The sequence below is a fragment of the Camelus dromedarius genome, chromosome 4 (genome assembly GCF_036321535.1).
Source record: "Camelus dromedarius isolate mCamDro1 chromosome 4, mCamDro1.pat, whole genome shotgun sequence".
In the NCBI taxonomy this organism is placed as follows: Eukaryota; Metazoa; Chordata; class Mammalia; order Artiodactyla; family Camelidae; genus Camelus; species Camelus dromedarius.
Genome location: NC_087439.1, coordinates 68,096,977 through 68,113,275, shown reverse-complemented (window position 1 = coordinate 68,113,275; position 16,299 = coordinate 68,096,977). Strand labels below are relative to the sequence as shown.

The 16,299-nt window shown below is 40.0% G+C and overlaps 1 protein-coding gene across 3 annotated transcripts in view; it reads left to right on the top strand.

The window, feature by feature from the left end:
- The window catches only part of PARD3B (par-3 family cell polarity regulator beta), a 924,313-nt gene that overhangs the window by 812,549 nt on the left and 95,465 nt on the right, over nt 1-16,299 (top strand). For all 3 annotated transcript variants that reach the window (XR_010380651.1, XM_031451950.2, XM_064485062.1), the window contains exon 21: nt 5,345-5,477. Coding sequence is in view for 2 of the 3 variants with exons in the window: in XM_031451950.2 (XP_031307810.1) it covers nt 5,345-5,477 (133 nt within the window). In the remaining variant the exon portion in view is untranslated. The remainder of the gene's footprint in view (nt 1-5,344; nt 5,478-16,299) is intronic.

The window sequence follows — 16,299 nt, the reverse complement described above, 5'->3', positions numbered from 1 at the left end:
AAAGGAAGAAAACTTTTTGAGAAAACCTTTAAAATCCCACCCTTTTGTAAGTATAGAAAGATGAACACCATATTCATATAATTAAAACATCCCATGGTGAGCATCACAGTAACATTTTTACGGTAATGTTATAAAAAATTAAATAATCTATCAAACCCCAAACTGGAAAACAGTCCCTATTCTCCTGATTATTGTTGACATGCACACGTCTAATTTAAATAGTTTTATTCAGTGAGTTTGTAAGGATTATCACACCCAGGCAGGAGTATTCCTGTTAAAGTTTCGTTCTATGACGACTGTCTTTTTAACTGCATCACCAAATCTGAACCCCAGGCTCGTACTCACTCATCAGAAGGAAACACCCCTCCTTCGGAATGAAGAGCTACGTGTCTTGAAGGTATCTGGAAGTGACACAGCTCTTTGGAATTAACTGTATGCAATTCAGTCATAGTCAGGGTACACGTATTTACACACATGCCCACAAGGCACACACGCAAAGTCATTGCAGATGAATTCACAAGTCGAATCAATGGTTCTCTGCCAGTGACCGGCTCCCTCTCATTCAGTCCTTGGTGAACGTTACCAGGAGCAGCCCTGGCTGTCTGTCAGTCCTGGTCCTGATCCAGAGTTTCTTTTTTCATGTGGGATGGTTGTCATATGTTGAGTCTCTTTTGCACCCCATTCAGTTTTATACCAGTTTCCCACGTGAGCCGGTTAGAGATGTAATAATAATTACCCAGAAATCTCAGTCTTCAGTTGCTCCGGCATCATTCCTTAATGAGTACAGACTTCATTGCATGTATTTCTGTTACTTTAGCTGCTTCGATTTCTATTTTTATTACAAAGATCTGTGCAAATAAAAGAATATCAAAAGGTATGGCTATAAATGTGCTATGCTAAACTCCCTCTGCCTTGAAATGCCTGTGAACTCCTGCTGCAGAGTGCCTGCTGCATTTTAATGCCTTTCTCGCGAGGCAACATGATATAGTTGAAATAGCACTGGCTTTGGAGTCACGCATCTCCTGGTCCACCAGTCAACACTTGAGCTACCTAACGTATCTGAGCCTCAGCGTACTCATCTGTGAAATGTCAATAACGATGTCATCCTCACAGGTTCGACTGGGAATTAAATAAGATGAAGTACATAAAGCATAAATATTATACTCAGGGCATCAGAGGGGCTTAGTAAATACTAGTTTCTTTTCTTCAGTGTGGAGCAGTAATGGAAGGAGACCATGACATGCACAAATGAACATTCATTTTAAAATGTACTTCAATGGAGGTAATTATGAACTTGGAAGAATAGAGTTAGGTTCCAAAGGAGCAGCTAATGCCTTACTGTGATGTGTATTGCATTTGGGAATACATTCCTATAGGTGATAATGAAGAAAATGACATGGTTCCTGAGTTCCATTACAACTTGAAACTCTGTCCAGCTTTAAGCTGTTATAAGAAAAGCCTGTTTGACTGTACGTCTGCCTTTAAGAGCATAGGCGGTAAAAATTTACAAGAAATCACTACAATATAAATCTGTTTTGTTATACGGCTTGAATTTATTTAAAGTGAAGTTTCAGCACATTGAAGTGCAGGAGAGGCATTGATCGCCTACATAGGGATACAGCTTTGACAGGCACTTTTTTTGTAAGGATGGCTAACCTGTACTTTATCCAATGAACAAAAAATGCAGAGTCTAATTTTCTAACCAGCAACTTGAAGATGTGATTATTGACACTTTGCCAGATTTTATATGGTTGCAAGAGTATTTGAGTTACATCATAAGCTGATGTCACTTCTGAGGCTATCAGGCAAAATTCTTAGCATCTCTACTGCTAAGTTCCATCAAGTTAGGAAAATAGAACAGTTAGCATGTAAGTAGAGGAAGGAAAACAAGAGTCTTCAGAAAATTAGTCCTCAAGGCTAGCCTTCACTTTCATTCTGGTTCAATATGTTGTTCGAGGACCCATTCTTTAAGATATAAATGAGATGAAGGAGGAGACGCAGGCTGGAGGGTAGTAAGCAGTGGTGGAAAGAGCCTTCTTTGAAGTCAGACCTTGTACATCTATTAGCCACAAGCCTCAGATGCCTCACATCTATGGAGCAAAACCATGAAAGCTATATTTAAATATTCTTGTGTGACTTTGCAGTATTAACGATACCTGTCATATAGGAATTATGAGTAAACTCAAGTACCAGGTCCTGGGACTTGGTAGTGACTTCTTGAAGGTCTGGGTTAAGAAGGATTCTAAGCCCACCTCTAGGATCATGGAGAAGGAAGGCTGTAATTGATTAGTGATGTCTGCTCTGGGCAGAAAGTGGAGCAAATTAAAGTTTGTATTGATGTATTTGGTATATAAAATATTCCACAAATTGTAACTATTTAGTTATTGCTGCCTATGACAAAGGCATTTTTACATTCCTCTTCAAATTCCTACATCTTCAATACAAAATGGAATGTTAACTGCCTCAGTTACAATAGCTGTGTATATCATTTTTATCGATTTGATGGTAAATGCATGTGTGTTTTGTGCCAAGAAGAGCTGAGAAATGAAATCAGAATTTGCTATTCCTAATTTTATTATGTAAAACAACTACTTGGGGAAAAATCTGATACAGTTACTGAAAGTAGAGTGAGGGTTGGAAAGAGGAAAAAAAAGAAGAGATAATGTTGAGATGTAGTCCTGGATTATCATGAAAAGTTTGTACAGTGTCCCATAAGTTCTTTAAAATATTCACACAAGGGAGAAGATGCAGCATGTTTTGCACTTAGATGGTCTATGAATTTCTAGACTTTTTTCCTGTTTTTCTCTGAGGCCAGATTTCTTTCCTGGGTAAATAGTCATGTTCCTGTCAACCATAGGGGATTTTCTGAATCCTAAACAGCTGATTTTGTATTCCTGCCCCATTCCTTCTATTTGAGAACTGAAATCTTATCAAGCCCATATATTAAAATTTATTTATTTATAGGCATATGGAAGAATGGCTTACCGTCTGAGTCTGATTATTTTTTCCCACAAATGTAGGAAAATTGTGGGGATTTTTAAAACAGTGCCTTATCAGTTTCTTTTTTTTTTTTTTTTTTTTTTCTTTTATTACTGATGACTCATCCTGCTTGAATTCAGTGCTTCAATTTCTTTGGGTAGACTAATAGATTATGTATGCTGTGTTTGCACCATGATGATTGAACTCATCTGGTGAGTCTGAGCAGGGCTCCTGCACTCACGTAACGGGCAGAAGCCTGCATGGTGGATTCAGGCACCGTTGTCAGCTCAGAGAACTCGAGAGAGGGAACTTATTCAAAATTGAGCTGCGCTGTCTTTCCCACCTTCCGTTCTTCAGAAAACCGTATCAGACCTTCCTTTTTTTCTTAATGCTCTTTTCAAATTTTTGAGGAAAACTTACAAGTACAGTAGGAAGCAGAACTATTTTGAGAATTTTAAAATACATGTTGGAGGAAAATCAAGGTATACGATCCCCAAGGATCTGTCTTTTCTTAATCAAAGGTGTCGGTTATTTAGTGTCGTAGAGCAGGTAGGAAACCGAGAACTGTGTGCTGACTGTGTGGAGAGGGCCTGAGACACGTGGTCCTGCTTCCAGTTGACTTACAGTCTGGCTCAGGAAAGAGTGTTTTCCTTCCAAAAGACGGTTACTCACCATTTTGTTTTGAGAGTTTACAAGTATAGTTTTTAAATGTTTTAATGATATAGTAGATGACCTCTTTCTATGGTTTCAGATATCTCATTTTATCAGATATCTCACTTAAACTTAAAACTCAACTGTAATAGTTGGGGATCTTTTTGGCACATAGGGGTCTTCACAGAGGGGCCACTACCTGCCTTTCTCAGTCCCACCTGTCTCTTCTCCCTGCTTCTCCCATATACCCTGTATCTAGAGCAGTGATTCTCACATACCCGTGAAACATGAGTATCATTATAATTAATTGTTACAAACTGAGTTAAAGTACCAACATTTGCAAGTGATAGATTTTGTCATTTATTAGAGTATAATCAAAATATCCCGTAAGTACCAGCACTCACTTTTATTATCATTTGCTTCCTAACTGAGAGAGGGAAGGGAGCACATATCACCTGATACGTGTGTGAGGCAGGACAAAAAACGTTGAGGACCCCTGCCTGCCCAAACTGACTTCCTTGCACTCCCCAAAGCAAGATGCTTCCTCATTTCTGTCCTTTGTGTTGTCCTTCCCTCTACCTGAAATTTTCTCACCTCACCTGTCCAGCTGTTGAGCTCCTATGCATCCTTCAAGACTCAGCAAAAGTGTCACCTCCTCTAGGGAGCCTTCTGTGATCTTCCATGGCTCTGCTCTCACGTTGTCAAGGTTTAGGCAGCCTGTGTTTCAGCAAACCCTGTGCAGACCTCTAGCACCTACAGTGGATTATGGCCTTCTGTGTCCCTTTGAGTCCCCCACCTCCCAGACTGTGCCCTTTTTAGACAAGATCTGGGAACTGTTCGTTTTTATATCCCCAGGTCTTCATGTAAGGTCTGGCATGATAGGGCATTCAGTTATGCCTCAGATGAGCCAAAGTAGTTGAACAACTGTGGGGACTTGCCTAGCATCCTCCGCTTGCTTCTAGCCGTGATTGTATCACATGATGTTGGTTCCGTTGAAATGATGGTGATAGATTCAAACTAAAAGGGAGCCACTGGCTGACCAGTGTGGGGTTGAATGGCTAAGTCTCTGGAGAAGCTGTAATTCCTGAGAGGAACAAGCAGCTTAGTAGAGAGGAGAACCTTGGACAAGTAACCGAGATAGCATGTTCTACTATGATGAGCCTTTTGCTTTTCTTTTTACTTCTTGGCATGACTTCCACCTTCTTCCACCTTCTCTTCTCTCCCTATGTCCTACCTACACCCGTATATTGGCACGTACCCCAGCCCCACTCCAGAAACTCACAAATGTCATTACAATTAACAGTGGCACCTGTCAACTCTGCATCACACTGAACCTTCAGGTCAAATAACTGGTATCAAATAGGCAACACTTATTTGAGAAAATGAGACACTGCATTCAAATTTAACCAAACTCTGTACATTTGATTATAAGAAAAAGGTGATGGCTTTCTTAATTGCCCTAAAGGTCTAGACCTTCTTACCTTCTCATTCAGAAGGCATTCATTAATCCAAAGTTAGATGTTTTGACCTTTGGAGCTAAACTTATGCACATAATGACTGCTTTTTGTTCATTTTTTCCAGTTTTCCTAGAATATTTGAATGATATTACTGAATCTTCCAAATTTGGATATCTGCTGCTTTAATAAAAAAAATCAAAAAGTGGGTTCCCAGGATAATGTACATTAGTGACTGTTTGTTTGATTATGTCCTACAGTGGCCGTCCCATGAGCGGAAGCGCTGACCGCATCCAAAAGTTGCGGAAGGAGTACTATCAGGCTCGGAGGGAAGGTTTCACTTTATATGAAGACGATGACGGAAGAGCAAGAGCTGATTATGACCTTCACTGGGTGAGTCTACGCCTGATTCCAAGCACTGAATTCATCTTTACTGAGACAGTTTAGCATGGAAGAACATGGCCCAGAATGTTCTGTGCATATCGAGGTATATACAGGTTACTTGGGTTTTACAGCTATGAATATTACCTGATCCACAGCCATCTTCTCCCATGGAAGTTGTTTACCTAAAGCAAACCACACGAGTGCACCATGGTTCACTTTAATTGCTCTCATATTTACTTCCTGTTGGACTTGAATACGAACTTGTTGGGATGGAACAGATGTTAGCTATTTTAAAAAAGAAAAGGAATCTTGGTCATCATCTCCTGAGCCTTAATCCTTGCCCTCCATCTCTTGGGTCTCAGACATCTGGGCAAGCATTAGCAGACCATGCAACATAAGCCGTCTCTCCTTTGGAAAATGGTTATTAGAACTACATTTCAGAAAGGTTATCTTCAAAGATATCAATTGTTTGTATATTGCATCTGAACAGTTTGCATTCTGATGATCTTACCTGTGCATTAAGATCATCTTATTTTGAGATAAGGGCAGTTTTTTTTTTTTTTTCATTAGAGATTCTCTTTGCCAAATCCTTCAATATTCAGCAACAGAAATGAATACTGTGACCTCCAAAGAGAGATTCTCTGGGTTTTTTCAAAATAGCATGATTCATTCTCTTGTCTTTTTCAAGAAGGTCAGGTTGTACCTACAAAATACACTTAACTCTCAAGCACTCACAAAAAGTGCTTAGAGTTGGATTAAAAGTACACGTCACATACTTAGAATAGTGCCTGACACTGAGTTGGTGCTTAATAAATGTCAGCTCCTGCTACTGACGTGATTGGCACAGAGCTGCACGTGGTAATGGTAATGACCTTGCTGTGAGCCATCGCTCACTCATCCTCTTGATGGTTACTGCCTTCTCCTACAGTTTTTAGTGCTGTTTTGAGAACCACATAAGGAACTGTCTTACCGTTGGTGGCCACACCAGCTCTTCTGAAGGACAGGTCTGTTAAAGGAAAGTTTCCGTTCTTGATTTTCACACTCATATTTATGTTCATGAGGTCAGGGTAGGGAGAGTAGAGTCCAGCCACTGAGCTGATTCCCTCTAGTTTTCATTTGGATACTGTGGCTTCTTAAACATGAAAATCACTTTACATTGAGGTCCAAAAGCCAGTTTCAGCATCCACCACTGCTGTGCAGAGCACCTGAAACTTCGTAGCCCAGTAGATTCTTCCTTGCGTGGTGGAGTTTAAAAACACTAAGCAGAAATGCACAATAAGAATTAGCGGTCTCCAACCAAATGGCTTCGGCCTCTTCCAGAGAGAAGCATCCTTTGACTACAGATCAGAACAAAGCACTCTTTATTGGTTTTACTACAGATGTTAGGATTAAGCAGAATGGAACTTACAGTGATGGGGCAACTGGTTACTTAGACTCTCAGTGACAGAAGAGAAAGATTTTCAGAGAATAACAATTTGATAACAATTCATTTCATTTCAAGCTTAATCAAGATTAACTTACTGACTTCGATGAAAGACTCTATACGTAAGGCTCTGCCCCAACAATCAAACAATAAAATTAAGTTGTTGAAAGTCTGGTTATGGTGGACGTTGTTTCCACCATAACCAAAGCAGAACACCACGCCCAACGCATTGAAAAGTCTTCCTTCCCAAAACCAGTATGAATGTCTATGAGCGAAATGAGATCGTAATTTTACATAAAGCCGTCCTGGCTGTTTGACCTTATTTTATGTGATCTCCTTACATCAAGCTGAAAGGATGAACATGCTTAACATTCATGAGACTTAAAGTTTCCTCTGACCGTCACCAGATGTGAGCCAGATAACTACACACTTGGGTCCTCCCTATCTTTCTTTTTTTTTTGGTTGCTGTGGAGGTTTTCTTTTAATCAAGCATTTCAGTGTAGAGTACACAGGTCCTCCCTGTCTTGATGGTTCTGTTTTTGTGCCAAGCAAATGTGTAACCAGACAAATAATCTGGTGAGTAAAGGAGTATCTCTATGTTAATTTGTGTTTCCCTTGCTCAGGTGTATTGAGCTTTGCCAAATGTGACTGATTTTACACTTCCAGGGCAACTGGGGGACTATACCTTCCCAAAGGGATGCTTGGGAAATGCACTGTCATGAAAGAGGTGGTACTCCAAACCAGGGATTAGAATCTCAGCATCCTTTCCCATCCTCTCCACAAGCCAAGGAAAAACACTAGTATCTTTTGTCCAGCATAGACCTGAGAAATTACACCATTGTCTTGCTACTTTTGGAGAGACCTAGAAACTTAACATTCATTCCTGCCAGTCAGCCAGACCCAACAAAGCAGCTTTTATGAGACTGTGCTTCCTAGATCAGCTGGCCTTCAGCATCACGGAGGGTGCCTGTTAAAAACAGATAAATGTGGGGAGGGTATAGCTCAAATGGTAGAGTGCATGCTTCACATGCACAAGGTCCTGGGTTCAATCCCCAGGGCCGCCTCTAAAATAAATAAATAAGTAAACTTTACCCCCCCCCCAATAAAATATATAAAACAAAAATGAAACAAATAAAAAACAACCAGCCAGAAAACAAAAAAAAAAAACTGATAGACAGTCCATGAAGGGGAGGGATGAGGCCCAAGGGAGGGCTTCCAGGTGCTTCTCCAGGTGGTCATCATGTTTCTGACTTCCAAGTCTAAACATAGAGATAGAGTATTGATTCCAGTTGCTTCGGTAAACACCAAAGTAGTTCACCTTCTCTGACAAATCATGACATCATCAAAAAATACTTCCATGGACTCAGAATTCCCCAAGCTCCCAGTACCTCAGGTTGAGAGGCCTGACCAATATTCCCCAGAGTCCCATGACGCTGGGGAACTTCTGATCAATCGACGAGGAAATTAGGAGACTCCGTTATCTAATAACTATTTTTAAAATAAGCCAAAAAAGAATGAAAGTAGGCTCGCAATAGTCTTCAAAGACAAACTGATTAAAACAATCACTGGAAAGGTTATTAGGTTCTGTTTATAATTTTTTAGTGTATTTTTGTCAGTGGGACTGCCCTTCTTTCTTTGGCCCACCCCAGACTTGCTGTATCTTCTCAGGCCATCTTGTGGGTAGTTTTCTACCAGGGTTACACCTGCCCGGTGGCCCGGAGTGAAGCCTCCTCTTACATCTCTCTTGGGTTTTCACTTGCTCTCACCTTTCTCTTTCCCTTCTCTGTTTCTATTTCTCCAATTCAATTTTAACCAGTATTTGCTCAGCCTTAGTGTAGGCCCGGTACTGGTAACAATAATGTATTTTCTCTACCTTGCAGGATCTCACGGCCTAGCCAAGGATACAGATATCTAAGCCAAAACAAAACAAACAAAAAGAGGACATTAATATATGTGCGAAATGCTGTAGTGTAGGAATGCTATTATGTTCTAAATGAGCTCCGAGAAAGCAATTAATTCTGCTGGAAGCAGGGTGTGCATTAGGGGTGCTGGGAAGCGATAGAGAACATTTGGGAGTTGCCTCAGCCACATAATTTGTTCTTTTTCTCTCAAATTGGGTGTGTTTTTCTTTTTCCCAAAGGAGCTCCTGATTTATTCACTTCATTTGTGTTAAATTAAATGAATACACACAGATTGCAAGGTTTGTAAATATGGACATGAGACCTTAAAACTCTTTTCAGCAAGTCTGCTTTGTAGCTGTTTTCCCATCTAGGCTTTGGAAAGCTGTAAAGAATGAGTGGAGGGAATTGCAGCAGCGGCAAGTGAGATGCCTGGTGAGTTTTGAGAGACCCAATTAAGCAAGCAGGACAGGCTAGCTGTGAAGTGTCCGCATTTGCCAAAAGAAAGCATAATACCTGTTATCTGCTGGTATTTTATTTTCTGGAAAACTTGTTAAGACTGTCACAGTTCTCTGGCAACAGGCTGTGGTTTGTTGCTGTTGTTGTTTAGATTATTAGCAGATAAAGATCGTCTGCTTATTTAACAATATCATGAATATCCCGTAAGTAGCTTCGGAAATGGGACGACTCTAGGGTTTTCTAAAATGATTAGAACCTTCATTGCTGTCATTTTTTAAGAGATGCATGGCATGTATTATACCTCCTCCTTCCTCTTTATAATTCTTTGGCTAAACTAGAGGGATAGTTATCTGTAAAAGGGATGTGTAGACACATGGGTGGGAAGAAATTACACTGGTTTCCATTGCTGTAAAAGACATAGCGCTATATCTTTATGGCGCTATGGTTCAGGTAGATCATGGTTGGAACAAAGAGATGATTGGATGAATAAATAAAAACATTTTGAAAGATTTATTCATTCTATTATGAAGATGGTTTAGGAACCAACTCGAGGGAACATACTTGGCAGCTCTCTGGACAATGAAAGACACATCTGGTGAATTCTGCAGTGAGAGGAAAGGAGGATCAGGATGCTGAGATCATGCCCACCATGCTAAGAAAGGATTTAGGGTGGAGTGTATAATAGCTGCACAAGTACAAAATCCATCAGATGGTTATTTTCTAAACATGAGGGATAAGACAGGTGAGCTTCTGCCGTCCAATGGTCCAATCCCAGAACTGAGACTTGTCTGTATCTTCCTTCTCTTGCTCCTTAAAGGCATCTGTTAAAAACTAGGGACACTAAAAAACAACTCTGGATTAGTCAGTGGCTCTTAAGTTGCAACAGAAGACTAACTCAATCTGGCCTAAGCCAAAAAGGAAATTTTGTGGCTTATATGACTTTAAAGTCCATAGGCATATCTGACCTCGGGCAAAGCTGGGTCCTGCTCCTCCAGGCAGGCCATTAGGAGTCTGTCCTTCTCCCTCTCTCACCTTTGTTATTCTGTCTGCAGGCACCATTCTCAGGGGGCTCCCCCATATGGTGGCAAGACAGCCATCAGCAGCTCCAACACAAAAATTCTGCAGAAAGAAAAATTGTCTCACCTCCCAGTATATCCAGGAAGTCCTAGAATTGATGGTCAGTGCCATCTTCCATGGCTTACTGGCTCAACCGGAGCCACATGTCCACTCCTAAGCTCCCATGGCCAGAAAGATGCAGTGCTCTTACTGGCCAGAACTACATCACAAGGCTGCCCTTGGAACCAGACAGTAGAATCAGAACCTGCATAAATTCCATGAATGAGTGTAGGGGAAGAGGTGGTCCCCTAAAGAAAATCGAGATGGATTGTTTTGTTTTCACAAAACAATGGAAGGGAAAATGGATGTCTGGCACAGTTAGGCGTTGTCTACTGTAACTTCTAGTTCTCCTAATGATATAAACTTCCTTCATCTCCTTAGATGTCCAAGCAAAGAGAGAGAAATGACTTCTCCCTTCATGTATTTTCATAATTAGAAAGAACAAATCTATTATCATTCTTAAACTTGACTGTTTTCAGAATGTTTGTATTTATTCACTCAACCATCTTTTTGTTCCAGCCATGACCTACGTGAACTAATGCTGCCATTGTTGGCTAGGTAAAAGGATCATTTTGCTCCTGGTCCAGTATCTTTGAGCTATCCCAAGAATTCAGCTGGCTTAAGTGAGTTATTCTTGAGAAATAACCAGACCACTGGCTATTTGTTCAGATAGACGAGCAACATTTTGATTCACCCAAGACCTAGGAATTTGCCTGAAGGGGAGGCAGTGGTATTCGTTGGAAGGACAAAAAGTAATTCTCTTTCTTTGGGTAAGAATTGCTCTGTCTGTATCCTCGTGGATCATTGTTTTGTGACAAGCTCACATGCTATTCTTAAAAGCTTCAAACGATGGAATGAAGTAAATAATTAGAACCATCAAAAGTATGTATTCATAACTGTTGTAGTTCAGCTCCAACCAGCAGTAACCAGTCCCTTCTCAGTTGATGAGACCCTCTTGAGCTCCATAAACATGTCCTTCCCAGTGTGTCCATCCATCAACAGATGAGTGTTTCCCCTGATTTCCTGAAACAGATGAACTGAGGAGTGGAAGAGGTACCAAGGCAGAGGACGGTCTGTGATTCTTGGTGGATTTTGGAAGGGCCTGAAATTTGATTGAACTTGATGTTGGTGAAACGTCAAATGCCACTTGAAGGGTTGAGTCTCCTTCACCTAGATTTCAAGAAGTAGTGAAAACTTTAGGAAAGAAGAAGACAAAATAAATTGAAGGCTTTTTTTTTCTTTTGTTGGTAGTTTTAGTCCTTTTATATTGCAATGCGGCTTTCACAGGAACATGATGACGTATTAGCCATATGGAAGATCATGTGAATGCATCTCTAGCTCTTAAGCATAGTATAAATCATTTTGAAAGGCGACTATGTTTATAGACAATCCTCAACATAAAAATAAATCATGCTTCAGAAACCCATTAAGAAATTGGCAGTTTGGACCTGGGAGTGGTTTTCCCCATAGGGAAAAAAATTGTTGGTTGTAGGATCCCAGACCAGTCTACAAAAAGCCCACTAAAATCCAATAACCTTGTGCTAATTATAAAACAATAGCTCAGAAGTAGGAGCAGGGAGTCATCTGAGCTGGAGGAGGAGTAGGAAATTCCCTTTTCCCTGTTTCTTGGACACATTTTTCTTTGGAGATTTTCTTTGGCCCCTTCCTGTCAGTCTTTTTTTTTTCTTTTTAAATTTACAACTTGTTTCTTTTACTTATTCTTTTAATTAGTATTTTTATTGAAGTATAGTCGATTTATAATGTTAGTTTCATGTGTACAGCAAAGTGATTCATTTATACATATTCATATATTTTTTTTCAGATTCTTTTCTATCATAGCTCATTACAAGAAATTGAATATAGTTCCCTGTGCTATACAGTAGGTCTTTGTTGTTTATCTATTTTATACATAGTAGTGTGTATCTATTAATCCCAAACTCCTCATCTATCCCTCCCTCTCCTTTTCCCACTGATAACCACAGTTTGTTTTCTGTGTCTGTGAGTCTTTTTCACTATTTACAATAACCAAAACATGGAAGCATCCTAAGTGTCCATCAGCAGATGACTGGATAAAGAAGATGTGGGTGGATGGGTGTGTGTGTGTGTGTGTGTGTGTGTGTATAATATTATTCAGCCATAAAAAAGAATTAAATAATGCCATTTGCAGCAATAAGGATGGACCTAGAGATTATCGTATTGAGTGAAGTAAATCAGACAGAGTAAGACAAATGTCATACAATGTCACATATGTGGAATCTAAAAAGACTTTTTTTAAGATACAGATTTTATTTACAAACCAGAAATAGATTCATGGACATAGAAAACAAACTATCAGTCTTTAAGAGTGTTTCCCTAGGTTTCCTGACCCTTAATCACCCCTACCTCCCTATCATGACACCTCACTTAAGCCCATGTTTTCCCCCAAAGTACTCAGGAATCCAGAGTTACCTGTCTTCACCGTCCTCCATCAGAGTTACTGTTCTCTTAGTTTGTCTCAGCTACATTCTGAGGTGCAGATAATCTGACCCATAAAGATTCTTCATACTCCCTGAGAGACTTCTCTTTTTAAAGAAGACATTTGATTAACCCTAACTAAGTAGAAAATTAGGGGCCATAGGGGACGTCTAGGAGGAGGGAGCAGGAGAGGGGTCAGTGGAATCTATCCTTGAGAACTGTCCCCTGATAAAACAGGGATAGTGACCCAAGGTATTAGGGCATTTCCCCACAGCCTGGACTTTCTTTCATGTGTTTCCCCACATCTCCCAGCCTGACCAGCTTCCTGTGGGAGATGAGCCAATTCTAGGAGTGGCACTGATTTCTCCAGCAAACTGGCCCTCACTTCCCTCAAACGAAGCATCTGTTTCTAAGTCTGCCCTCTGTGGCCCGTGGCCAGTTGCCACAACTCACGTTGACTATGACTCAGTGAGCGCTGTCTGAAAATCTACCCTGAAGACAGCTCCACCCTAAACTGTCATTTTCCCATCCAGTATTTCTAAACCCACAGCTAGATCCTGAATTCCCATATAGCAGGTATGGGAAGCATTTTGGAGCATGGACTCTGATGCTAGACTGCCTCTGTTCACATCCAGGCTACCCCATTGCTAACTGGGCAAATTTGGGCCATTTATTTAACCTCTCAGTCTCCTTTAAAATTGGGATAATAGTACTACCTCATGTAAGTGTTGTGACAAATGATTATTACACTTAAAGCACTTAGAATGGTGTCTGGCATGCAGTCAGGTGTTCAAGAAAGGTGAGGAGATTTTAAGTGTTGCACATACTGAAGGTGTTTAGAAATAATATATTCCATTAGCCAGATAGCTGTTCTATCTTCATCATTATTGGTGCTTAACCTCTGGTTATTCCAGAGTCCTGGGACATTGTACACACAGAAAGCATTTGGGAGGCCTTCCGATCGTGCTCACTCTGGTTACCCCCTGAGGTGCCCACAGTCCCTTCAGGTGGTAACTGTCAGGCTTGGTTGTAAGGCACTTTGGGCAAAGTCCATTGGTCAAAAGGTCAATACCTATTTCCCTCTCTCACACATAAACTTCAAAAGTGCACTGCTTTCATCCCTGACCCCAGGGGCACACCTAATCTCTTTAATGAGCTTATGCTAAAATCAAAGACCAAAGACCAGAAGAAAGTTCTGTTTTCAGCTCTGCAAAAACCCTGAAGCAAAGAAATTCTTGGGTCTAGTTAAGGACTTAGAATAGGAGGGAGAAGGTAATACAAAGAGAAAGTACGCAAATGATTTATTTAATAAATTTTACTATAGCCAACTCAGTCACAACAATGACATCATTTACCCAGTGCTGATTCTATAAGTGAATACTTTATATAAATTATTCTAGACACCTCTATATGGTAGGTGTCTTTAATTCTATTTTACAGACGAGGAAACTAAGGTTCTAAGACTTTGCACCATAGTCACACAGTTAGTAGCAAAGATGATATTCCAGTCTGTGCTCACTCCCTGTGGAATCGGAAGGAGGACCTGCTGTGGCCACTGTTGAGATACTTTTTCTACATGAGTGAGATGTTTGAAACAAAGAGAATCTCTGCTGAACTACTGTTTAATTATCACTCTTAATTTGCTTTTAACCCAATAGAAATTGAACCAAAACCAAATATTGGTATTGTTTCATTACTTCTTTGTGAAAGTCAAAATAAAATCATTCTTTTTAGGCTATAATCAAATAAGTTGGCCGATCTCTGGCTCAAACCCAAACCTAAATACCAAAAAGCAGGAAAAAAAGTTCAGTACCACATTATTTTTCCATAATATGTCAAAAAAAAAAAAAAAACCCTATGCTCTACTTACATTAGAGTGAAAAAAGAACTCTTTCTGCTTCTAATGAGCAATTAATTCCAGCTCAGGATGTCAAGTTTAGAATAGGTTAAGTTCCCCAAACCACAGCCGTTTGTGTTGGATCATGGTTAAAACCCAGAATTCCAACTTCTACAATAATCACATTCTTTTCTTCTACTGCAATGGGAGAAATGACCATTTTATGTAACATAGGAAAAACCATAGCAGAAACTCCTATGAAATCCAGATTTCCTAAACTGTTCTCAAAGCTGTTCAGAATCAGTTGGATACGTTTTGTTTTAGCAGAGCTCAAAAATTCTGAAATAGACTTCGGGAACTGAATTTTTTAAATGGAACTGTTTGGAGGAGAAGATATGAAAATTCACTTAATTGGCGTTTATAATACACGTATCACTCAACCCTGATGACAGTTGAAACTCCACGCGAGCCTTATTCAGAGCCCAGAACAGCCTCTTGCTCGACTCCCCTAACTGTAATTAACCAATGGCCATCTTGTTCTTTCAGTTTAAGAAAATTTTTGACTCGAGTGATTCTAAAATTTAACATCATTTGGTTCTTATTAAGTAGTAACTAGCCTGGTGTTATGATGGGAAGAAGAAAACTCAGAGAAAGCTCTCCTCTGAAGTTGACAGAAAGAACACTTGAATCAGAGAAGATCCTAAAATGATAATCATCACTACAGCAGTCCTGGAACCCCCATCCTCCACAAGAAGAAAGGCTGCTTTCGAACACATTGTAATGACACACACTAGAGTCTGAGACTTTACAGTCCTCCTGTGACGCTCATTAATTTCCCTGTCTCACTCCGAGCCTTGAAATCACAGTGCTAATTCTCAGAGTGTTTATGAGAAAGTGCAAAAGTTGATACCACTGACTTCAGCTGGGCTGACGGGAAAACTTCTCATTTGTTCAAGCAGATGATCTAAGAAGAAAGAGTGTAATGTTATTACTATAAACTAATGAGAAATAGTTTCTTTTCTGTTTTCAAGATAAGACTTCTATAAAGCAGTGCAGTTCTTGGGTTTTATCTCCATGAAACTTTCTTCAGATGACTTAGCTCATTTCATGTCGTCTCTCACTCAGTCTCTTCCCTCGACAGCAAAGCCAAAGCAGCACATGAAGGAATAGGTTTTCCTCAATGATTCATTCCTTTGTTGATTTCTTTATTCACTGGATGTTTACCTATTTATATGTAAGTGTACATCAAGCCCAGCACTTCCATCAACAATTACCAAGAAAGGAGGAACACCTACTGATGTTTGTGTGTTGGTGTGTAGATATTAAAGTTTCTCCTTTAAAGAAACAGTAGGAAATGTTGTATGAGAAAGACATCTGTCATAATCTGATGTCTTTTCACCTAATGAACCTGCTGGCTCACTCTGTGATAATGGATACCCCCAAACCATGTGGAGATGCTTCTATTTTTTAGTTTAGTTTTCCCATCGTCACTAATTATCAGAGTCCTAGGTCGTTTCTGAATAGCAACCCTATGTTAACTGTAATTTATATAGATTAGCTACTTTTCCTTTCTTCATCTGCTTCGTGTGGACCAGGTTTCCTGTTTTCTGTACAATTCCCTTTACGGTAATTTCCCAGGTTTAA